The sequence below is a fragment of the Argopecten irradians genome, chromosome 14 (genome assembly GCF_041381155.1).
Source record: "Argopecten irradians isolate NY chromosome 14, Ai_NY, whole genome shotgun sequence".
Taxonomy (NCBI): domain Eukaryota; kingdom Metazoa; phylum Mollusca; class Bivalvia; order Pectinida; family Pectinidae; genus Argopecten; species Argopecten irradians.
In genome coordinates, this window is record NC_091147.1 from 13,045,847 (window position 1) to 13,073,145 (window position 27,299).

Here is a 27,299-nt window from a genome sequence, read left to right on the forward strand (position 1 = left end):
AATATTTCCCATATAACTACCATAGGGTCACCGCCATTTGTAGTATACAACAGAAGGCTATCTTTCGTGACATCAATTGGTGAAGGTAAAGGTCACTCACACATTTCTCGTCCGCATGCTAATTCTTAATCACGCTATTAAAACACTGGGAGTGTGGGTTATAATAAAATAGACGTTGTCGGTCATTTCAGTTAACTTTCGGTCATGTTTACATGATAAAACTAATGTTAAAGCTGTATTGCCAGATAACACTTTATTTGTATTACGCTCTCCATAAATGTAGCATTCTGTATTTATATAGATACAGATTGTAAGTTATTTTTTATGAGTGTAACGTAGTTGTTTTACGATAAATGATTCAAATGTGTCTTTCAAAGTAATGACGTCATAATAGGTAACTACTCGCAAGGGAGATAACTCTTTAATATACAAATAAATTGTTCCAATTCACTGAAATATAGTATGGAATGATATAAAATCTGATGTTGTCCGCAAGTCATTAAACATTATATTAACTATATAGTTTGCTGTTTTAACGATCACCAACATCGTGTTACAACACATGTTACAAAACATGATCTATTTAATCCTTGGAGAACCATATCAAGCTATTACGTACATATCTTAGAATGGTATTAGACTCACTTTGTGGTACCGTTATCAGTTCTTCCCAAAATGCTTTCCAGTATCTTTTTTCTACTTTCAACATCTATTCAGCTCATATCACCGATTGATTTATTGATTTATAATGGTATCATTCCATCTGGTAATGGTTCCAGGTTCTACCAGCATCCCAAAATTAGACACCCTTCTGGTTTGTTTAATCTACTTCATATATTTAATGAAAAATTGAAACTTGATTAATTTAACATGCATGTAGATAAAATCTACAAATGTTGGAAAGGTTTGAAGTAAATCACGTTTAAAACGAATGCATAATTATATCGTAGTATTTTTTATATTCCGAGATTTATAAGACTTATTTAATGAATCTGTACAATTGGTATAAGGAACTATGCTTGCACTGATGTAAATTCTGTGGTCACCTGCAGGGGTTCGTTATAACCGTGTTTTTACTGTAAAACGTATAATAAAATGTAATATTTGCTACACGCCCAGTGTCCGCAAAAAAGAGAATCAAAATTAGATATTTGGTGAAAAGATGATGCTTAACAACGTAAGATTTGAACACGATCAGTCTATATCAATCAAGTATGATACGTCATTGCTCATTTTATTGATAAATCAAGAGACTGCTTCTGGTTAATATGCATGTAAGATAAGACAAATGTACCCATGAAGATTTTGTTTGCGTTTCTGAATGTCTATCAATAAGTAAAACAAGTAAGTTATTGAAACGTTTGCTGTAAATTCAAAGAAGGTCCGACAAAAATATAGCCCAACTGTCTTTTTTTTTTTTAAATATTCAGTAAATTATATTTTTTAATAGTTTATTTTAAGTACTCTTTAATTTGGCAAGCAGTGACACTTTATGGGGTTTTGTTTTCTGAGTGCAGACATCAAAGCGCGGATTTTAGGATTTCGTCTTCTTCTGTCTTAAGTGTATTGTCCTTGGTCGACAGTAATTCTCTTTTTGTTTCTGCATTAGGTTCGCCAGTAACCTTTATCAAATTAGAAAAAAATAAACTATACATACTATCAAATATTTCATAGCTCAAAATTACAAAGACGGCTGAAGAGAAAAAAACCCTCAATGTTTTAAAGAGAGAATGCGTTATTCATAATGGAAAATATGCCACTATTACCAAAATATTTTGACCTTATAATGCACCCTACCTCGTTTATCCCAGGATACTTCATTCCGCACCGGAACTTCCGGCGGACACTTTCAGGAATGCAGCAACAGACATAATCACAGACCGGAACAACCAGTGTGGGATCAACAGGCTCTTGAGCTTTTAACAAAACAAGTAAAACAAAACAAAACAAAAAACCAAAACAAAAATATTATTACTATACTACTATTACATTTTCAGAGAACTGGAATAACCTTATTTATTTAAATAATATACTCATGGTATGGAGGTATAAGGAATACGAACTTTCTGTAGATACAGTTTTGCTAGTACATGTATTTGGGTCTTGACCTTGTGGTCTAGCGTTAGAAGGCTACTGGTATAATGTCCATTATGGTAGCGTTTATGAAGAATATCATTACTGAAATATCTTTTTATGAAGAGTTTCTAGAAATGTTTTCGTAAATATGCATGTAATTCCACTTCGCTAAAATAAAATGAAATTAACTCAATAATGATTAACTATTCAGAAACACCCGGAAATGTTCAGAAACTTACGCAATGTTGGTACGCTATTTTTTTCAGAAACTTACTTTATGTTGGTAAACTTACATATAAATACCCACAACAAAACACTGAACGAATCACGGAACGCATTTTGTATCCGGTTCCGTACATCATGTATATTAATATATAATATTATATTGTCAGGGAAGTTTCCTTTTTAATGTTAGCTACTGTAGATGTGGATACATTTAGTGATTGATTTTGCGATTTGTTAATTTCGTGATTCGAACGTGTAAACATTTCGCGACGTTATTATTTTAGCAAAAAACAGTTTCATATAGACTCAAAATACTATTGATATTAAAAAAGGGCTTCACGTAATTAGCGTTAATCCCTACCCATGTAAATGGCCACGTTCACAGCATGTGAGAGTCAATAAATGAAACAAAAACCTTACCGACATAAAATCAGTATACAGTAAGATTATTTTCTGTTACCTTGGAGACGACTTGCAACTGATCCAACTACTAGTACCAATACTATAGCGATCGGTAACAGCCATTTATAGGACAGAGAGTACAGGATGTCGAGGCCTTGTCTGCAAATTAAGATAATAAACAACAATGACATGAGTGCAATACACTAAACCCTGCCTGGGCGACCACATTGTACAATGACAGCATGCATTTTAAGACAACCTTCTTAGGGTTCCAAACACTCTAATTTAACACAATGCGGCCCTCCCATGGCTATTCACATAATTGTCTGTGTCGCAACGGTGGTCTTTATTCTGATTTCTGAACTAATAATAAACAAAACGATATTTTTATGTTTTAGCATTTTCTGATTATTGAACAAAGACATTGCATCATTGGGTTTACGATCAATAATAAATTAGCTACTGTATATATTCACTTTTATATAAGTACTACCAAAACTTATTATAATTACATCAAAAGTACAAAGAAACAAATACAACCACAGTTATGAGATATTTTTTTTCATTAGAAATCGGAAAGTGAATTATATAGATATGTTTTCATCTAAATATACACTAACTTGGAGATAAGAACAATTTCTTTTACAGTGCAAACATATTCTATGTTGTAACTGATGTTTATAAGGCATTAATTTTTGGTTATTATCTATTTATTATTTTTTTTTTAATTTTCTTATCACATCATCAAATATTATGGTTCGCAATGGATTACTGAAGAAAGAATAACAAAATCTTCGCCCAGGTATGACATACTAATTTACTTACGGTCCTGTACTAACGGCAGGTACTTGTGTCGGTGATATGATACCATTTTCAAAGATACTTGAAACATTTTGGTCATATCCAGTCATAAATGCAGACCCGTTTAACATCCGGCAATTTTCGGTAGACGCCGGATCTAATTTTATATATACTCTTGTTCCTGATGAAGTTATCTTTCCTACTGCTAGCCATCCGACGAAGAGGAAGGAAACAATTCCCCCAATCATCGCTCCCTGACAATGGATGAATAGATTCATAGCGAAATAAAGGTATCAGAGCTGAGTATTTAGTCTTTTTAGTCCATTTAAATTGATCTTTTATGCATTCATCTGACAAAAGCAAAACAGTACCAACACTAATGTGAAACGCAACGTCCGTTATGTAAGAATTTAGACTTCCGATTAAGATCTTAAAAGATCTCAACAGAGGCACTTTAACCAGAACAAGCGCAGCTATATCGACAATTTGTTTTTCAAGTTGAATATTCTCGTTATGTATACCATTAGTCTTTTTGGGATGATAATGGTATGGAAATATTCAGTATTACTACTGCGTATTAATTTATCGCAAAATGATTCTAAAACCATGAACGCAATAATGCATTTACGTATTTGTTGTACACTCAGATTTTTGTGAAATACCTTGCAATAACATAAAACATATATTCAAGTTAATCGTTATAATTCAACCTTTTTACCCGTAATTCCACTTTAATTGATTGGTTCTTTTCTTTTAGAAAGAATTCATTGTCGGAGACGCACGGGTGATCGCGTTACACTACGCTATAAGTGTAGCATAACGCGATCACCCGTGGGTCTCTGACGATGGAAATTATTACGCCGCCATATCAACCAATCAAATGCGACGTTATAAACGTTAAATTTTTGCCTAATAGCATCTTTGTTTTTTTAATATGAAAAATTTAATTATCCAATGATATGTTTAAACATATACCATAACAAAACTTACCAAAGCGTTCGATGACGGCACTAACCAACCTAACATCATTATTCCAGTCGACGAACCCGCCGTGCATGCAGCAGTCACATCTAGTATCTTTTGATGTAAAATTAATTGATTACATTATAACCGTAGGCATCCGATAATCCGGACGCCAATGATCCAAAAACTTACATTTAGGACGGAAATGCCAGTAAACGGATTGTATTATTGAAAAAGTAGACAGTCCGAAATATTTGCAATCCGGAAGATTTTGTGTAGAGATGCAAGTGTCCGGGTTATGGAGGGTCAATTGAACTACGTAATTACAAGATACATTTGGAATTTAAGAGGGTTGCAAATAAGTTTAACATTTCGTTTTAAGATAAAACAATAATATGAAAGTTGACTTGGATATTTTAAAGCGTGACGTGGATATTTTAAAGCATCAAAGATATGTACAAATCGCGAAAATAGTATTTCATAATTTTGTTAAGTTAAATATATTCCCCCTCTCTTTCCCCTCTCTTTCCCTCCTTCAAACGTTCTGTCGCGTGCGATTTACATTATTTCAGGATCCCAGTAGATTTCAGAAAGATTATCGCCACGAATTAACATATATATTAATTGATTCTAAAAGATATGTCCAGATAAAATTTTGTATCCGTGAATGTTAATCTTCCCGAGTTTTTTTTCGAATATAAATCGCGAAATTGGGTATTCGCCACAGAAAATTGTTTTACAGTAATCAACGATATATAGTTGTCGACCTACCTGTGATATTGGCCCTTTCATTCCTGATATTACAAAGGCAGCCAAGACACCAAGTCCTCCAAATAGGAAAACTGTGGTAAAAAATGGGTTGGCAATATTTACGAAATGATAAATAAAAATTAAATTCGTTAGCAATAAGGCAAGATGAGGGAAATCATGAAACTATATGGTCACGAATATAAATATATGTAAAGTAAAATCAATTAAGTTAAAATTTAGAGATATTGTTTCCTTCACTTTTATCGCTGGGGAAATAGGTGAAAAATTCTACACCAAAATATGTGTATTTAAAGTCAAAACATATGGGAAGAAAGTTTACCTGAAAACCGGGCAACGCGTATAGAGGTTTGTTCTGACATCGGCCTTGCATACGGTTTGACAATATCCTCAAAAAACAAGGCAGACATTGCACTTAGCAAGGACGACATGGTGCTAGAAGTGAACCAAAACAAAAGTATCAAATGTATTGTACAGACATTAAGAGTTTTCACAATACGTTTAGAGTGCGAAATTTTCTTTAATTAACGGACTGTTTGAATCATCCGAGAAAGTACCAACTAAGTTAATTATTCGAAACAGATACATCATTTCAATCATTTAAAAAAAAATCGATATCATTAAGGATAACATTTTATCTCCAAACTATTTATTATTTACCAAATAGGCTCGCTATTTTTTTTTTCTTATTTTCATTTTGTTCATTTATACTTTAAAGGAGACTACATTTTTCCCGTTATACATTCTATTTCTGAGTTTCAAATCATATAATAAGAAAGTAATGACGGAAATATGGAATGTGACACTTGATAATAATTTTCTTTTTCACTAGTTTGGCGTAAGTCTAAAGTTATATACACATGTATTACCTTAACGAAGCGCTAAACAGAGCAGCAAGGAAAAGTCCAGGTAGACATGACGTATCATGAAATATATCCCTCACAAACTGTGCCATCAACTGTAAATGAAAAATGTGCCTGTCTACATGCATATGTAACTTTGCCATCAATTGAAAATGAACAACATATTTCTGTGGCTTGAAAATATCTATATATTCTCCAATGGTACACAATTTTTACTAATACACGGTCACATTGAGGGCGATATTTAGCACATCGACTGGGTGTTTCCAATATTTAGAAACACCGAGTCAATATTCCTAATGTGACGTCACATCCGGGTCGATATTGTGGTTGTGACATCACATTACGCCGATATTGAGTTCTTCGGGAAGATATTGTTGAGCCATTCTCTATGTATTTCTATGTTTAGTATGAGGCAAACATTTTAAACAATTATCATATCTTATATATATCAGTTATAGACCTTTGTTGAGATCCATATGGTGTCATGATATTGCCCAGTAGAATAAATAATAACCGAGTGCGTAGTGCGAGGTCATTTTTTTAACCGAAACAAATGTCCTTAATTTTTATATAAGATATCCCGTTCTGCAAAAAATGTCAGAAATAATTTCTAATGTGCATATAAATAACAAGAAAAGCATTGGTCAAAGAACGCCTAAAGAATGCAGCGTTTGGGCAACGGAATATTGACTCGGTTGTTTCTGAAAAATGGAAACACTGAGTCAATATGATATATATTAAACGTCACACGACCATGCATTCAGTGACGTCAGGTAAAAGTCAGTGTGGAAACCGACAATCTAGTGTGTTTAAGATTATATCCAGTTTTGTTAGCTCAGTGGGTTTTATCTTATTCTTAAAGTGTTAGTTCAGCGAGTTTTAGAGCAGTCTTTCATTTTCTTTTTCTTTTTATCTTTCAGCACATACATCATATAACTGTATATACCTGATTTGGGTTTCTGACTTGTTTGGCTACAAGAGGATCACATCCTATCGTATCATAGTAGGCGAACATTATCCCCCCTGACATAACAGCTAATGCTCCCATTACCAGAAACAGCACGGACGCAGTCAGAAACATTCTGAAAATAAATTTGTTTTATAAATTCTATTCAAAACAAACGTTTATATATAATATAAACTGGACGTCTGTATTTTATTCATTGATTAGATCTATTCATTTTCGTATGAGAAAAGAATGCGATACCAGTACAGTAAATGTAATCTCTACTGTGGGACTATCAAGGTGTTATTGCGGGGTTGTACCTGGATTGCTGATGTATACAAGAAATCATTATTAAGTTTTTTGTGTTCTTTACTGCTCGGCGATGTTTCAAGAGTGACGATGCAATCATAATTCATTTACAGTATAAAGAGTATTAATTAATGATAGTTGGACATACATAGTGCTTAAAGCTTAGATATTAAATCAAAACAAACATACACAATGCGTAACACTTAGACATTAATAAACAATACATTTAAAGAATCGGGTTTGAGTGAAAGCATGACAGTTCTTGTGTTATCTTGACCCTAATATACATCCCATCCTAACAGCGCGTTAAATTTAAATTGATAACGCTCCGTCAAAATGGATTGCCTTTCCCCGACAATTTCTCGGGGTAGAAACTATACAATAAGTGCAGACATATACAATTACATTATCAGTGATCGTATACTCCCTTCTAACTGTTATGACGTCACATGTAGTTTTGAAGTCATAATATATATATATATGACGTCGCATGATTGAAGAAACGTCACATCTGGGTCGAACTTCTGTTTTATATAGAGACGAATTAAAAGGTAGAATTCAGAACTCAATTATGTCCCACAGCCGAAAATCGGAAACATTTACGATAAAAAATCAACAAATAATTTCGGGAGGTACAACTGATGAGTATTAGAGCAATACAATAAGAAAAATTGAAATAATACATAATTGCCAGTTAATGTGCACAAATAACATTGCACAATGCACAATTGCAAAAAACAATGTTCATTGTTTTCTATAAGAGAGAAAAAAATAGAAAAATGGAATTATGATATTACATACTATGTTTGTATGGTTCTTTGTCAACAGATATTTTAAGGACTAATAAGTGTTGTTTTTGCAATCCATCGAATTATGGACTATTTATATTACCGTTTAGCTACAGTAAGCGATTGTGAAGCCTTTATCCGTTGGTACGTAGCTTGGCTAAACTGAAGTCTAAATCCGGTGATCGAACTTCCGATAAAAAGACTCCAAAATGACTGACGTAATGTGGGATCTGGATTAAAACTGAAAAAGTAAAATATAATACCTAATGATTCTACATAACTAACATATCTGAATTAAAAAACCCAAATAAACCAATAGAAACGCATATGAGACCCAAATAAACCAATAGAAACGCATATGAGACTACATTTTATATATTGAATCGCCCTTTTCTCTATCTTTGTTCTGATATATTGCTGCTTTCTCTATTATATTCATCTTATATTATACGACCGGACGGTTGTATCAGACATATAAAAACTTACTTTAGTATATTGAAGCGTCCACTTTCTGTTATTTTGGACCAGGAACGTGTTACTCCACCGACTTCAATAGTTCCCTGATAAATGATATGTTCAAAATTAATTCTCATTTAAAGGTAGTTATGAATTTTACGATAACAAGTAATTGTTTTATTTTAGGAATAAAAAAAAACCCTTCATTATATGTATTTATTTAATGTATTAAATAACTATTTTTCTTATTACAAATAACACATGTAGTTTGTTTTCAGTTTACATCTTCTTCTCGAAAGTGATATTAAGGAAATAACCTAATTATAAGCCTAAATTGAAAAAAGCTGATCTTGTATATCTCTGTTACATTAACGTTCAAACGTTAGATATTCTGTATTTTCATATTATATAAATAAATTATCTGTCCTTGTGGGTAGGTTGAAAATTAAGAAATCATCTGTTTGCGAGCGTTACGTCATACTTTTCAGAGAAACGAGTTTCAATGATGTCATAATAGATACCTACCCACACATGAGGTAACACTATAATATACAAAGATGGAAGACCAGTAAAAATAATAGTACTGTAGAAACCTTTCGATCTTTTGTAAAATAAATGCAAAACTACCTTGATAACAATAGCAGATAATCCGCCAAACATTAGAATGGCCTGGAATACATCAGTCCAAATCACAGCTGTGAATCCCCCCTGTAAATATCATAAAGTAAACACTTTGATTATTCATGGATAGCGAATCATTTGAAAATTGAAAACCCGGCTCATCTCTGTACTTGCCGGCATATGAGTGAGAATTTATTTCGTCTCTGTATGTAGATAAGTTATTGCACTTGGACGAAGGTGCATTGAATTAATTTTCACTTCATGAGTTAGTGTTCAAAAACCATATCTTTTTGTTGCAATAACCGAAACGTTGTGCTCACAAACACATGACGCGACAGTCAATTCATCCTCACTCGACTAGTTATGTACAGGATAATACAATATAATGCTGAAAAAGTTGTACATTGAACGCTTTCAGTAGTGGCGATAGAGGCATAAACTAAACCATCGTTTCTCACCATAATTGTATAGAGAAGTACTGTTCCCATTAATGCTATGATGGAGATCTCCATCGAGATATCAGCAACTGTTGAAAACAAACAGAATAATTATTATTTCAATCCCAACGAGATACCTGATAAGGACAACTTAACTATGATATACATGTACCGCGATTACGCCATTACGTTCCATTAACATTAGATTACTAGATAAAGTAAGGCCAAAAATATATTTCTGCTTAAGGTTACATTGGCGAAAAAAATGGTCAAGTTCATATGCAAAATCGAGCTGTTTACTAAACAGATATGTGAATCATATTTAGCAATAGAATTATTTTGATTAAACGTCTTTTGGAGATTTGACTAAGAAAGTAGGTAGCAACAGTCCAGATTGGCCAAGAGTAAAATTTTAATAGGACTATCCTTTTAGGTACAGAAAAAATAAGGGTGCGAGTAAAAAATTCAGGGTCGGTCGGGTAACCCTAAACAGACATATTATCATTTTTTTGGCCTAAGGCACAAAAGTTATTCGGCATCACGTGGTACAAGAATTAGATCCAATTTAGCATCGCTTCAGTAATGATGCAATAATATTTGCATGGAGAATTCAGGATTTTGATTACTGTTTTTTCTGTTATTGTGACATCATAAGGTTATATTCACAAAAAGACATATATAAAGGATACATTATCAAATGCTTTACTTTTGAAGAAGTAAGTTATTAGTATCTATCCACCAGTTTATAAAAACAAACAGCAAACTCATCTCATTTTCCAGTCTCTATTATTCGATTCATTTAAGAATCTTATACAGCAAATTCAAATGATATTTTTGTGTGCTGTTGCTGTTTTAAAGTATAGTGTATTAAAAAAGGTAATTTGATTCGCACCAATACTTACTAACTTCCAGTGTGATAGCCGGAACAAATACTACATTTCCGAGGAAGTTTACCTAATTCAAGACCATACAAAATTAATTCCAATTAATTCTTAATATATCTATTTCATCTAGACTTATGTGGATTAATTATTATCATTAAGTTAAAACATGATACCCAATTATTCCAGAAAAAATACAATATTACATCAATGAATGAATTTAATTAAGTAGTTCATAAGCCAATAGCATGGAAGGCATGTAGCGAAAAATACAGTCAAAGGACAAATGTATTCGTCACTTCTATTGATTTCCACTATGTACATGTATGGCATGAATTAGGACAATTCTTTGTTTTTCGGTACAATTTGAAGATAATGAACTACAGAAATAAGTAAATTAACTCTCAAAATTTCAATAATTGTCAATTTTATGAAATGGGTGCAAAACTTGAGCTACAGTTTTTGTCCTTATCAAAAAAAAATAAAAAAATAAAATGATATTTTAGTCTTAGGATAATTGCTAATCTTTTGAGAGAAAAAAAATGTTATATTATCACAGTAATCTACAGCTATTTCATCGTCTGGGTAACAATTGCATCGTTATACCACAGTAAAATAAAGCCGGAACGACCGAATGAAAAAAGGGTGAAAAACATTAGATGCAAATATTGAAATAATGAAAGTGACGAATACTTATATTCTTCGACTGAACATGACAAATATTAATTCCAATATTGAAATTCAAAGAAACCATACAACATATAGTGAATATGTCTAACCTTCTAAAAGTTATCCTGATTTCTAGTGGAACATGGAGTTAATATCAAACTTTGGAATGGTTAAACATGTTAAAACATATCAGAAACAAGATTTCGGTTTTAACGTTTTTCAACGTATGCTGACTAAATATATATATAATGACAACACACCTTGGCTAAGTTTCCTTTCACTTGAATTGACAGGAAATAGAATACAGGCATTTGATTGGCTGAACACTCGGAAACTATATAAGTGGTGATTAAAATCACTTACCAAGGCTAACAGTGTGAGAACCGTAACAAACACTCGGATTCCACGGGATTTATATCGAAGCTCGAAATACTAAAAAGAAAAATACCACAGAAGGAAAAATGTACATTATTTATCATTCATATTTCTTATCCCCGCAACAAACTGACCAAATTGTGTTCTCAATAGAGAACAAAAATTAATTAAGCAAACACTCTCCGGTATCTCATGGGGGTCACTACTTTAGATATATTCTTTCATGGACGAAAGGGAACTCTAGTTTTAAGTTGAAATTTTATCAACTTTCAGATCTTATTGGCAATTGATGGTTCATACATGTAGTCGAATTGAATTTCAAATTAAAAAAGCGTGGAATTCACATAATTGTTATGCAGATAAAACTTCATCGTTGTTTAAACACAGAATCAGCATGTTGGGGTCTGATACCATATTTAAGGGAGATAATTACAATTATTAGTTATTCCCTCTTGCTAAAAGTTTTGACAATTTTATAAATGGCGTATAATAAAAACAGAGGTATTTGTTATCACTGAAGATATATAAATATATCTAGTGAATTTCTCATTGTATTAGGCTTACTAAGTTAAACAAATGTTAATTGAATAAAGTCAAAGGAATTTAAGAACAAGTTACACAGCTTAGAATTGCCTTCTCCCATGCATATGCATATTATGTTACATAAAGAAATATACAAAACCACCATCAATTATTATATATCAAATTAAGAAAAAAACCAAACATTAACAATTATTGGTAGTCACATTTAATTTGTTTAGCCATACCAGCACCCATGTTTTATAACTACATCTTAACTGGTTTCATAAACATTTTGGCATTTATGTTTTTATTGTTATAATACAACACAGCTGTACTTCATGTACCCTGGTGAAGCCAATACCATTTATTGTTTTGTGTGCTTTCAACTTGTGACGGGGCTGGCTGATAACATGCAGTGACTCTATCTTCTGTCATATAAACATAATTATCGTCTGTGACCCACGGTTGATCATACAAGCTTTGATTAAATGAATCATACAAGCTTTGATTAAATGAATCAATTAAATTCTTTGAAAGACTTTTTTTCATTGTATCAAAAGTAAAGTATTACAATTGTGTATCATTTATGAAATGTTACTGCAGTTGAACCCTATCTGTGAACGACGAAAGTACTATACGAAGTGATGCAACAAGATAGTCGCGCCGCACTCACCCTAAGGTTGCGATGATTGGCTGAACTTGAAGTAGGTGGAGTTAAAAATGAAGTCTCATTTGCTGAAGATCAAATGTCAGCTGAACGTTGTTGCTAAATTTCTAACCCGCCTACCTTTAGTGGCTATAAAAACACATTTCTAGCACATCTTCATTAAAACGGCTACTACCGCTGGAAAGAGCATTAATTTTCCTATCAAGAATCATCCTACATATCTATACAAAGTCCCGTCACTAAGATTTACCAGCCCCATTTGCAGAAACTTTTCTCTAGATTTTTGACAGTCACCTAATTAAAATAGTTTGAAATAAACTTGATTTCATTTACCTAACACATAAACCTTTTAATCAATTTTGTAGCTCTAGACTTTCATTAACAAAAAAAGTTATATTTCCTTTTAACAGTAATTAATTATACTTGTCATGATCATACATCTTTTTTTAATTTAAAAAATGATATGTCACAAAACAAAACTTTTATAGATTTAGAAATTTATATCATCTTTGAAATTAAGTTCTTTACCCTAAAAGGTGCTTTATTGCTTCAATTACATATTGTATACATTCTCTATCTCTAAAACTCATTGAACAAATATTGTATCGGTTTATTAAAGAAATCATTACGGTTTTTCGTGTACATTGTACGTATCTGTCTTTCATTTTTAAAACTCCTATAGCTAGTTTATTAAATCATGACGGGTTTCGCGGTATCTAATTATAAGCTTACGTATATCTGTATTGCATTTAACACATACATTATAATTTGTAGCAGCTTATTACAGAAATCCTAACGGTTTTTAATTTGTAGTCGTAAATTCATATTCCGGTCAAATTTAAGAGTTATTAAAGATTAAACGAACCCCGCGTCTTGTTTTAAACAATATTTTATTCAATTCAATAACGATACAGTACAAAATACATGTCAAAAAGGTTGGATACAGAAACAAGTACAATGTACTTATGTTAGTCCGTCTCCATACATATATAACTTATAAGCAATAGGACCGTACTGATTTCTAAGAATTTTCATTGCTAATTATACAGTGCTTTGATAAGGAAAGAGAAGAGTGCAGGGATTGAGTAGAGAAAAAAATGGTGTTTATTTTTCAGCCGTACATAAATCGGCCATAGTTTGATCATAAGTAAGACTAACACGGGTCATGAGTATATAACCAATATACGAAAAAGATCAAAATGGTTTTAAGTAGACAGTAGAGTAGTACTGATGGATACATATGTATTTATATCTACTTGAAACGGTTTGAGCGACTGATAAAATTTTGAACCGTATCAAAAATATTTACATTGTACTGATCGGACATATTAGGGTTACCATAGAGTAAAGTGTTAATATCATAGTCATGGGGTAGGTTTCTGAAACATACCATTCTTGTTTGTTGGTAATTTAAACAATGGAGAAGGAAATGAAGTTTTGTCAGATTGGTTACAGGAGCAGCGAGGACTAACTACAAGATAACGATGATATAGATGAGAGTTTAGAGAACTGCAATGCATTCTAAGATGGGAGTGGTGAATCTGGCCGTGCCTTGTTTTACAATAATAATAGTAGAGAGGGACAGCTAGGATATCAGTGTTAAGGAAGTTTTTGAGACAGGCAATAAATGGATTAAATTTTATAATTTCCGGAAGCGAGTTCCATAGGTCCACAGAAGAAGGTAGAAAGGAGTCTTTGTAAATGTTAGTGCGGCATGAAGATTGATAGAAAGAATAGGCTCCCCTTGTGTTGTATGAGTGAATATTACGATGACGAGCTGGGAGCATGTTAGTTAGGTAAGGGGGGCACTGACCATGAACAATCTGATGGAATTTAATGATTTTGTGTTTTCGCCTTCTATTCATAAGTGTATCTAATCCAGATTCTGTATATAAGCGATCATGACTAGTGAGTTTGGTGGCACCGGTAATGATCCTAGCTGCTTCAAGTTGAATGTTTTCTAAAAGATTACTTTGTCCCAATGTTATGTTATCCAAGACAGTGTCTCCATATTCTAGCAATGGTCTAATAGAAGAACAGTATAAAGTTTGAAGAGATTTTCTATCAATGCTGAATTTGAGGTTTCGGAGTAAATTTAGTTTTTTATATGTTTTATTAATAATATGTTTTGGATGGTCAGACCAAGTTCAATTAGCTGAAAGGTGTTTGTGACAAGTAACTTCTGTTAGTGTGATATTATTCAGGGAATAGGGAGGGTTGAATCGGTTTATTATTTTTTTTTTTGCTTGCAGTCATTGTTACACTTTTAGAAGGATTAAATTTTTACAAGACATGTATTAGACCAATCGTTAATTATTCTAAGGTATTATTTAGTAGATTTGCACTCAGATCAGGGGATTCCACTATAACAGACAATGATGTATCGTCCGCAAATAGTTTGATGGAGCAGCTGATATTACTTACAATATCGTTAATGAAAATTAGGAATTGCAATGGACCTAGGATGGATCCTTGAGGAACACCCGCTGTTATATTAGCTAAATGAGATTGTTTACCATTAATTACTACACATTGACAACGATTAAGCAGGTAATTAGAGAACCAAGAGAAAAGATTTCCTGAGATACCGATAGATTTTAATTTTGATAGGAGACCCCGATGCCATACACGGTCAAACGCTTTGCTTATGTCACAGAAAACTAATCTTACTTCGTTACCCTTATCGAGATTGGAAAAAAAATCATGAAAAATTGACAAAAGTTGATTGATAGTGAATCACCTGATCTGATGCCAGATTGATGGGGAGTTAGTAGAGATTTATCAACAAGAAAATTGTAGACGTATTTATATACACACCGTTCCATTAACATGCCTAAAATGGAAAATAGTGATATTGGACGGTAGTTTTGAATAATAGATGGATCATCTTTTTTTGCCTTTTCCAGGAAGATGGGAATATGGAAGTGCTAATAGAAAGATTGAATAAATGTTGTAATGGATAACTAAGGATATCGGCCGCTTCCTTGATAAGACGAGGGCTTATCATGTCGGGACCAGCTGCTTTTTGGGAGTTAAGAGATTATATCGCATCGCGAACGTCTTGTCGAGATATGAAAATATGTGAAAATTTGTGAGGAGATTCGGGAAGCTCGGGTGGATGATTATTAGTATCATTAATAGTAGATTGAGAGGAGAAGAATGTATTAAAAGCTTAAGCTTTATCGAGATCATTGTCCAAAATCTTATTATCGACAGCGATAGGAGGGATTGAACATTTCTTGGAAGAGTTTGACATTAGACCATTGACGATTTTCCACCATTCTCTAGCATTAGTATTAATATTATCGTTTAACCTATTGCAAAGTGGTCTTTTTTAAAAAAAATAACTACTTTTCGATTTTCGAATGGCAGTAACACACATATTTCTTAAAGATGCTCCACCGCTAACAAATGATATTTTTTCTCTATCAAAAACAGGACCAGACGATTTAGTATTTTTCATCAGTTACAAAAGTTACATACTTTACACCATTACCATCGTTGAAAAGTCTGAGCTTCTTATTTTACTTCAAAATAAAGATATTAAAACAATTAATTGCATCCCGAGAAAATTACGTGGCACTATGTCCTATATGGAATACAGTACTGATTGCACATGCACCGAAAGCAAAATCAATTATTTCATATTATTTTTTGAGTTAATAAGACATATATATACACAATTAAACACCAATTATTGTTCAAATGATGGGTACCATTTATACTCTGTCGGCGGTGGAGCAACTTCTCAATTTGGCCCAGTCGCCTACATTTCCAGATTGTTTAGCCGTACGATGAAAATATTTACTCTTGCGTATCAGTTTTCTTATATTATTAGTTAGCCATGTAGGAGAATTGCTTCTAACGGTGATATTTTTAAAAGGTATTCATTTTTGGCTGTACTTATAATAATATCTGTTAGTTGTTCTGTACTTTTGTCTATATCGTTATCGTCTAAAATAGTATCACAGTTGACTGCAATAAGTCTGTTTCTATAGTCATCGTAATTACCGTGATTATAGAGCCAAATGTTACGTTTGAAGCATCTTTGGGAAGGTTAAGATATATTTATACTACCATAAATGGGACAATGATATCTCAAAGGTTGATCAAGAAAGCTCTCACCAACATGACAGATGTTAATTAATGACGGATCACTGGTTCAAAGTATATCAAGGAGAGAGGAAGAAGTTTCAGTAAAAAAGGTAGGATGGATATTCACTGTGTCAGGTTGTAAGTAGTTAACATGTTTTTAAGATGAAATGAGTGAGTATTATTGACCAAGAGGTTGGCGTTAAAGTCGCCGGTAATTATTATATTAGATATTCCAGTGTTGAAAGCGAGTTCGATGGAGTGTACAATGTGGTCCCAGCCAGAAACGGGTGTGTTAGGAGTTCTGTAAAAGGTTCCATATAGGATAGATTTTCCAGATATATTTACTTGTAGCCAAACGCACTCGACTAAAGGTAATTCGAGATCAGATCTGCATTTACATGATAAATTATTAATAACATATACAGACACTCCTCCTCCTTGCCTATCTGGTCTACAGTAGCGAAAAGGGGGAGAAAAATCAGGAAAATCAACATCAGGTCTAAGCCATGTCTCAGTAAATGATAAAATATCGAGATTGTATAATTCACTGTAGAGGATATCGTATTTCTGCTTTATACTTTGTACGTTAAGGTGAACAAATGTGTATTTGACTTCGTTAAATAATGTTGAGAAATTGGAAGAACATGAAGAAACAGATGAAAGGCAGATTCAGATTCTTGAGGTCCAGCCTTACATTCAATATCACCACTAAAAAGGAGCAATAGCTGAACAAGTAATAGAGATAGAGCTGATGTACATAGGTTAGGGGATAGAGGTACTATGGCAAGTTGTCGTGTCTCACCCTTTCGTGGATAAATTTAAATTCCGGAATACCAATTACGGAGTCCATTTCCGGAAGTGGACTTTTATCATCGACCGCACGAAAAAGAACTGGAAAGAGAAACGTCATGTTTTGGACAGAAGATCAAACAATGTTCACAACAGAGTCCTTTGTAGTCTAAAGGGTAAATACAAACTGTGATTGTGAATGATACTCTATAAGATATTACCTGTAATTGTGTAATTTGCATTTCTATTATTATGCAGCTTTGTTATCTAGCTATAGCTTAATTCAGCGTCGGCTGAAAACATGTGTTACACACTACAATAAGGTAATACTATGTTTGTTTCTGTTTACAGTTTTAGAATTGCTGACAATCAAGAGAAATTGAATAAAAGATTAGAAAGCTTAGAACCCAGACTTTGTCAGTACACAAGTGCTAATGTTAAATGCGAAACTGAAAATAATATCGAACCACATGGACCAGAATTACTATCGTTTTCATGAAAAATGAGCAGTAATTGGAAGAGAAGTACAGTATAGATATGCTTGTGGTAACACAAGGGGCTACGACACTTTTTGCTATATATGCTATATTCTTGATTTGTGTGACAAGCTCATGTTTGTAATTAGTTGAGACTTTTAACACATACGTTTAGATATGCAATATATATAATAAATACATCACACAGTTAGTACGTATAGAATTTCAACAAGAACAGACCCGGTCATGTATGTAAAAGTGCATGGCCGATAGTAGTTACTATAAAACAGACCTATCCGGACACAATTAAGATTAGGACATATAGGCATTCAAGTTACGGAGGTTAACCTTCGTAGGAATAATGACATTCGTGACCGGATAGGGTATCGAATAGATTGACCAATAAAATCAACAGCTATGTGGTACGGTTTGTATGGTACATTTCTTTTGTATGCAAAAGCAGTGAGAAAGGGGAGTTAATTGTGCAGGGAAAGGAAAGGTGCTGCGGAAAGGAAAATAGCAGGTTATCAAAGAAGATTGATATTATGGCTATTAAAACCATCATGGGTTTGGGAATGGGGTAGGTAGGTACTATTGATAATAAAATGCTTAAGGTATAAACTATTTAGGTTCTAAAACGCCAGTGAATAAAGCTGAAAAACGTGAACAAATGTACATTAAAAAAATCAAAGATTTTGTAAAACACAGCATCAAATACTCATTCATACCATATATCGCAATATATAATCCAATGAAATAAAGTATATATGTACATAAGTTATGGTAATGCAGTTTATCAAATTATGTATAGTACATCTATATCCATACTAGGAGGCGAATATAAATTTTACCTGATATATTACTATGTTTGTACATGTATAAATATCGAGTTACATGATATCCAATCATACTATTAGTATATGGATTTAGTGACAGATGATCAGATTTGTAGCTAACATTTCCATGATATATTAGAAGAATATTATTGATATATACATAGTGTGTGAATAATTTCAAGAGACTCCATGGGAATATTTTAGATTGTTCGTCAATGAACTTATCAAAACAATAGATAACAGATGTCTATTAGACCTCACAAGAAAGCAGCATTAATGGTATCGGGTGTTAAGCCGAGTAAAAATACGTTGGTCACGTAGTTGGAAGATTTATAAACTATAAGGAATGAAGTGATCTGAGACACTGTTATAAACAATACCAATTGCTCGACCATCCATATTCATATGTGTCATAGATCGTATTGCATTTTCAATGGGTAAAATGAATTATGCACATACGTGTACAATAGATTTAGTAATAACAAATTCATAATGTACACACATGACGTTTCGATCTCAATTTGACAAGTGGATATTATACCTATTACAAATTGCGATGCAAAGCAGTTTATAAAATTTACATAACTGGTAATTCTAACTGGTAGCAATACAAATAATGGTGCTATATTTGTGTGTACCACTACAAATTACATAAGCTTTATATCAACAAGACTTATAAATCAAACGATGAAGTAAAGGATGAATTTTCACACACACACTTCAATTGTGTAAATAAATATGTTTTTGTGCACATATATTGTATTGTTTTAATTACATGATATGCCAGGCAGTGCATAAATAAATTTATTATTTTTCTGGATTTTTTGTCACTTCTCATTGGACAAAAACACGCCACGTGATCACCGATTAAAAATTATATATTGCACGATTTTTCCGGAAGTAGTTTATAGAAAAAGTATATTGCACGGTTATTTTTAGATAACGTTATCGTCTACGTTACCAAAACGCTTAGTGCTCCTGGCGCTTTGAAACAAACGTTTTGATGACCTGAGTTTGAAGAGTAACCACAAAATGTGACAGACGACGTTGATTGTTTCGGTTTCTAACAAAGATGATGACGACTTCCAGTTGATGACTACAGTTTAAGCTTTTAAAGTTTCAATATAAACACGGTAGGAGAGTAGGAAATAATCGAATAACATTCATTAAGCGTCTGGAGCCATTGAATAGTGAATACGTTCGATGTTTATTTTTAAAATTCCACCTAGGCTAGTAACAACATTAGGCCTAGCTAGGCTAATCTTACTGTATGTATACTATTTTCATTTTACGGAATGGAGTATTAAGCATAAGATAATGTATCTTAATGTCAATCCGAATCTGTAAATATATGTTTGACGTCGAAGTGTATTATCTCAACGGAGAACAAACTATACCTTTAATTGACTGTGTCCTTAAAGCTGACAATGCAAGTTAAAATTATTAAAATGATTTTTTTTTAAAACAAGTATACTCGTTGTCCAAGAATCGTTTATGAGACATTCCCCAGTTGAGGACAGCCATTTTTGTTTTACATTCCGACGACTCACCGACCCCTATATAAAGCGCGTGAATCGACACACGTGCGCTCATTCGTGTACCCATACGCCTAGCAGTCCACAGTATATATCACCTACAAATAGGTAAACAAATCCCTCACCTGTAAAACTATATGGGACTTTTGTTAGCAAGAAAACATGTCAACTCCTCTAAGCTGTCATTTAGATGTTTCTCAAAATAGAATTCCAACGCAAATGAATAGAAATCCAAACAATAATCCGTCCACATATCTCCACGTATATCATTGTACTCGATGCACTCAACTGACCATGTACACGTGACTACGTACCTGACCCGAGCGAGCGACAACTATCAAGGACACACGTGTCGATGTACATGTACGTGTAAAACTTGGTGTATATTGAAGTGTTTTATTAGTTCGTATTGGACATATGTTGGGATATAGCTGACAACACATTCATCTATTACATCAATGAAATATTGTCAGGTGAGTACAGTGTTTATTTTCAATTTGACATTGTTATTTGCAATATCGGGGCATGTGTATCTGAGACAAGACGTACATGTTTAGAATGACACACGTGTGTCAAGTGTCCCGTGCTTTATATAGGGGGTTGGCCAGTGAAGGTTACTAAGAGGAGCAAAAGAAAAATGGCTGCCACTTCCTTAGATACCACACTGTCATAACTAGGGGATGTCTCAGAAACAATTTTGGAAAAAATATTTCGCTAATATATTTTTTTTTAATTTCAAATGCATCGTCAGCTTAAGACATGGAGCCACATATGTATAATGGAGTACATGTATATGTATGCAATTTACAAACACACATGCACCGGGTTCATGTACTGTGAAATTATTTATTTTCGTTGGGCTCAATTTTCGTGGATTCTAAAATTTTCCAATTTCGTTGGCACTTAAATTCGTGGAGAAGACCTTACACATTACCGTTAAAATACATAGTCGACACTGTCACCTGTATTGTTTTCTCTCAAGCGGAACTAAGCTCTACCACACAACACAGTTACAATCACAATCTAGAGTCGGTACTCAGCCAGTGTTTTTACAGATGTGTCCAACAAACAATTATCGTGTCACATTGATAAGAGTCATGATATACTCAATCAATTATTTGTTGGTACATGTAGATGAAGTACATGAAATTCTGAACACTATCTTTGTTTGAACAATATTTTCCAACTTTGAACTTGTCATGCTTGTCCCCGAAATATACCTTATTTAGTGAGGAAATAATCATCCTACAATGTATGAACGCATAAATTTACATGACATTGGTATAGGTATATATATTTTCATGGGGATGTAAATTCGTTGATTTTGGTCAAAAAACGAAATCCACGAAAATTAAAACCCCACGAAAATTAATGTTTACACTGTAATAAAAGCTTGAAGTGCATCAATTGATACTGTTTTCATATGTTATTTTTGAATTATACTTGTTACAAAATCATAGGATTGTACCTGTCGTCACGAAGCAGAATTTACATTGCGATGCTCATTTAGTTTCACACTCATTTCAAAATGTAAAAAATCCAGGAAAAATAATAAAGCAACTATAGCATTTTGATTTCGGTCAATACATGGTTATATCGACCACAGAAAAAATATCGTCCTCGGTCCATATTTTTTCTTTGGTCGATATAACCATGTATCGACCTCATCAAAATGCTATATTTGTATAATGTTGATTTAGTGATATTTTAACATATTCATAGCTAACATTTTTATGGATATTTTTAGTGTATTTATGTAAAATACTGAATGAAAAAAAAGAAGTCATTTTTAGATCGTTTACCAGCGAAATTGTTAAAATTGTATATATGCACATAACGAAGGTAATACATGTACGGTATCAACATTCATAGTATAGCAAACGGCTGATGATATCATGTGTTTTTCTGAAATAGCGTTCGTGAAAGTCGTTTGATTACGCGTGATGTGGGCGAAGGGAGATAATTGTTGTGTATTGATACAAAAAATAGGCTACTTGTGTAGATAAAGCATATATGGGTAATGCATACATGTATAAATGTAGATACGAAACATCACATACATACTTCTGTTATAGCTAAGTTTGTTCTCAATGTCATTTCATATCAAAAGGCATTCAGATGAAAGAAAAAATGATATAGGCAGATACATGTACATGTAAAATAAAATTTAAATAAAAATAACAAGGCGTTAGATGGAACTGTTGTTGAGATGATATATACTAACATGAGTGGTATTTATGTTATGTACATTAAAGAAGGCATATTATATTGCTACTAATTATTAGTCTTTTTAAGTTCTTATCATACATGAGTTATCAATCGTTTTTACCTTGTATAGAAAAAAAAAACTATAACCGATAGCAAGATTACTCAAGTTTTCACTTAAAACCTTGTTATTTGATGGAATAATAGACTACATGTACACAATGGGTATCAATGAACTTCATATGATTATATTTTCATGATGTAACAAAAATCAAGAGAAAACAAAAGGTATATAATCGAATCATAACATGAAAACAAAGTGTGAAGAAATATATTAATTACAATGTATTTTGTCAAGAGATGCTAATATACTGGAAGGTTCAACTTAGGTCTACTTGATAAACTTGTCATTGAGACTCTACAGGGACCGCAGAATCAAACCAAAAATAGATTCCTGGAAATCCCCTTTTGGGCACAAGATTTCATAGAGAGGTGAATGTTTCGGAGCTTGCTGATTGGGTATTCAGGGCGCATCAGTTTCAAACGTTTAATGTGTGGGTTGGGCAATACATGTAGATGTAAAATATGTAAAGAAATGTTAAAATTCTGTCAAGTGTGTGTCTGACAGGGGGAGGTAATCAATATTGGAATTTCATGAATATTTTGGTCAATTTTTGGTGCGGAATTCAACATAAGATGGAACCTCCCACATAAAAGTTTAGCAAGATGGTAGATCTTTATTTCTTTTTATTTACAGGTATGCCAGATGCCATTCTTCAAAATTAGTGACAGGTGACCAAACTTGAAAACTCCATTTAACCTGGACAGTGGCAAACGTTAATATATCGTATATAGCGAAATCATTTGGTTCTGCGGTCTCTACATAAAGATAAGATTTAAGTCAAACATCACCGCCGGTATATATCAACCCAGGGATGCTGACTCCGACTGTGTGATCACACGGCCGCGACATGACCGAAGGGAGACAAGTCCGATTCCCTCCGGATCTGTAGGATTTTAGATGATTTATCTTTAATCATAATCTTCCCGTTTGTAGTCCATGTTTGCAGTATTTGCTTACTTTTAACAAGGTTTCTCGCGATGTAAGCAAGTCGCCCGCGGTGATTGGTGAGGTCCTCATTAACTGAGACTCCCTTGAATTGATCGTTGGAGCGAAATCCACGGCTGGATTTCAGAAAGGAGCATTTTGGCGTCCACAGAGCTCAGACGCGCGTCTTAATTTTTCTTGTGTCACAAATAATCGCCTACAATTTAAAATTAGATGTTATATAGGCCTATGCATGTGACAAAATTACAATCTTTCAGTATGATATGCAGAATATACTAAAAATACCATAGATGGAAGATGAAGATTTCTATAAGTACGTTCAGTACTACGAGTCGTAAATTACATGTGTGTGTATCTCCAAACTTGAACTGCATGCAGGGCAGGTTTTATGTATGGATCGTGAGATTCCTGACCTTCCCGAATTCATATGGTCGATAATGAAAACTAAGCCGGGTACTAATTAGTACAGAAAATAACACCAACGATAGTTTAATCAATCTTAGAATATTTTACATGTAATTGTTTATCTTGACATATCATCGGTCCTCGCTGATACATGTATACATATGAAGGTCCCTTTCATCTTCGGCACAAACACCAAATTGTAACATCCAAACCCACGTACCCTTCAAGTCATATTTGGTCCCGCTCACCTTGTAAACGAACCATCCAATGAGAAAACGTTTTGATTCTCGACGCCACGGAGTACTTGTCTTTGATCATGTACTATCGATGCTTGTCGTAATTGCATTACACTTTCAGCGTTCACAGATAGGGTTCAACGGCAGTAAATTAATGCATTAACCATTTTGTTTTAACGTAATAGATATCTTGTTAAAACAAGATGAAAAAACGCGTTATAGCGAAATAAAATTAGATGATATGCTTTCGTATTTTTTTATTAATAGATAAGAACTAGAGGTCAATTAGTTTCATTTATCATATGTAGTTATGAACACATTCTATACGAGTTATACTTTCATTCCATGTACGTTGTCTTCAGCTTGAGTCATCTCCAGTTTGGTGGTAGTTACTTCCTTAGCATAGACAACTCACAAAAAAAACACACAAAAACCCACTTTTATTCCTAATATAGTTTTGTCGGAAAAATGCGTTTTGTAGAGTTTGCTGCAACAAGATACAATTTGTGTGGTCTTAACAAGGATGTTCGATTTTGATATGTAATGTAATCCGTATGGCATGGTGTGGCCATATGCATCCTGGTATCAAATACGTGGTTGGCACATATCCAGGTTTTGTAACACGGAGTTACCGGAATATATATTTCAGTACACATCAATATTCAATTTAGAATTGATTTTTGTCGCTGCAATATTTTGAATAGGCACACTCTATGCTCGTTTACCTTATTCATTTGTAGTAACTTAACTACATTAAGTATAGACACTTTTTAGGTCATTATTTGTTTGAATGTTACCGTCGTTATACGTTACATACACGTATTTATCAATACACATGTATTATCTAATAGTAACTTTGCTTCCTTGAAGCAATTAGTCATTGCGGGAATTATTCCTCTTTATTCTTGAAATTGTTTATATATTTTAACGATCATCATGTGTTCATATCATACACCATCGATACAATTTCTGACACTGGGTAACCGTTTTAGGGATTTGTTATTTGTGTTATCATGTTTCTATTTGTTCTACCTGTCTTAATTTCAGTTTCAGTCATCCTTGTTATGGGTGCACGTTCAACAAGGCTTTATGTGTATCTATATCTACCAGCCCATATGTTCGGACTAAGAGGACCTAAAACCTTCTGGTGTTCAGCTGCAGCAACATCCATTCATAGTGAGAGGGACAAGGGGACATTGTCTCTATTTTACCGGGAGTCTGGGAAAGTAGTCTGCAGACATAATTGCTGTGGAAGCTGTCCCACAAGCTATTGATCACGAGCCTACATATATGACACAATAAAAAAAAACTTTATTATCATAGGTAAAGATCTGATGTTTCCAATTTCCAGCAGCATAATTATTTTTAATTTTTGCATTTGGATCGTCCTGGCTGCAAAGCATGTCTGATGGCGGTGACAACTTCTCATGTCATTGATATGCTGCATTTATGTTTTACCAGTTAAAATTTAATTTGACAGAGAACTTACTTTGGAGCGCATGTGAAGTAAAATTGGTCTGGCTGTATTTCTGTTGGGAATTGTTATTTAGTGTTTCACTTGGAGCAGCAAAAATGCTGGAACAGTATTAAATTTGTAATTATATCCTAAACAACTGCTTTTTCTTTGTGGAATTTCCTGTTCACAGTTTCATTTTAATATAGCTTTATTTTTTAAATTTCATGTTGCGTTTCATACTTTCGGTACATTTAGGTTGTTTTTTTTAAATGAAGACTCAATTTGCCTTCGTTAAGTATTCGTGTTATTTAATTTGGTTAAAGCAAAATATTAAGCAACACCCATATTGCAAATACGATGTTAGAATTGTGCCTGCTGCCCCATTGCATGATAGGAAAAGGCGGCTAAATCTGAGATCTTAAATAGCTGAATCATTTGCTTTAGATATGGAAAATACAGAAAAAATCATAGTTGACAGGTGATGCCTTTCACTAAATATGACCTAATTCACTCTCTCACCCAGCTCATGTAACCCTAAGAAGCAATTAACTTAATCAGATCATGACAAAATCCAAATAAAGATCTAAACGTCACTCTAAAGCTCTGAAATGGTTGCAAAAAATAAAGTATTTTCATTAAGGTAACCACGAAATTAAGATTCAAAATTTTGTCGCATTTTACGATCATGCAAGGAGGCAGCAGGCACAGCTCTTAACATCCTATGTTCAGTGAAGGAATTGCTTGAAAAACTGCAAGAAATATTATCTCTGTGCTGATATTTAATCAATTATGACTTAAACAATGAAAATGTGAATTATCACCCTTTGACCTTTGACCTCTGAAATTAACATGAGCCCAGAAAAAAAATCTGATGTTCTGAATAGCATACAATAATCAGCTGACCCTAATGTATCTTCATGCAAAATATTATGATTATCACTGAGTGGCCGTAAAACGGCCCAAAGTGATACCCCACCTTTCGTTTTTTAATGTTTAGGAAAAGAAAGAATTTACCTGATTCATGCTGATGATGTTTAGTTTCCACTGTGATGGTAGGATTAGATACAATGTCAATAAATGGGCAACAAAAAGCCCTAAAACGGACATATAATACTGCATTCCATACATATACACTTCCGCCGGAACTCCCAACATCATAATGCCAGACTCAAAGGTAACCAAAAGTGACAAAGCCACCGGAAGTGTGGCCATAGTCTCATCGCCAAGAATGAATCGTCTTGTGGTCTTCTTCTTGTTATCTCGTAAAGAATAGAAGAGTCCGATTCCCAGAGAGAAAACCAGGGTCACAATGAATATGGTGTAGTCTTCCCATTTCAAAAACGCCATTCTATACAAACAAGTGTGTGTGTGTGATACTACACAGATTATAAAATTTGAGAGTAAAGTAATGTTTGCTTTATGAAT

At 33.4% G+C, this 27,299-nt stretch overlaps 1 protein-coding gene across 1 annotated transcript; it reads right to left on the reverse strand.

Annotated features, from left to right (window-relative positions):
* Nucleotides 1-1,073: 1,073 nt before the first annotated feature.
* Nucleotides 1,074-27,239, reverse strand: LOC138307816 (sodium-dependent multivitamin transporter-like). The gene is made up of 16 exons (XM_069248714.1): nucleotides 26,889-27,239; nucleotides 11,572-11,640; nucleotides 10,561-10,612; nucleotides 9,680-9,747; nucleotides 9,228-9,308; nucleotides 8,631-8,704; nucleotides 8,248-8,385; nucleotides 7,048-7,183; nucleotides 6,105-6,193; nucleotides 5,558-5,670; nucleotides 5,239-5,309; nucleotides 4,495-4,581; nucleotides 3,529-3,758; nucleotides 2,762-2,862; nucleotides 1,798-1,916; nucleotides 1,074-1,622 (listed from the first exon to the last, which is right to left on the reverse strand). Exons 1-16 carry the CDS (start codon nucleotides 27,219-27,221, stop codon nucleotides 1,521-1,523), a joined length of 1,863 nt encoding a protein of 620 aa, XP_069104815.1. The 5' UTR covers nucleotides 27,222-27,239; the 3' UTR covers nucleotides 1,074-1,520.
* Between the last annotated feature and the right edge of the window lie 60 nt (nucleotides 27,240-27,299).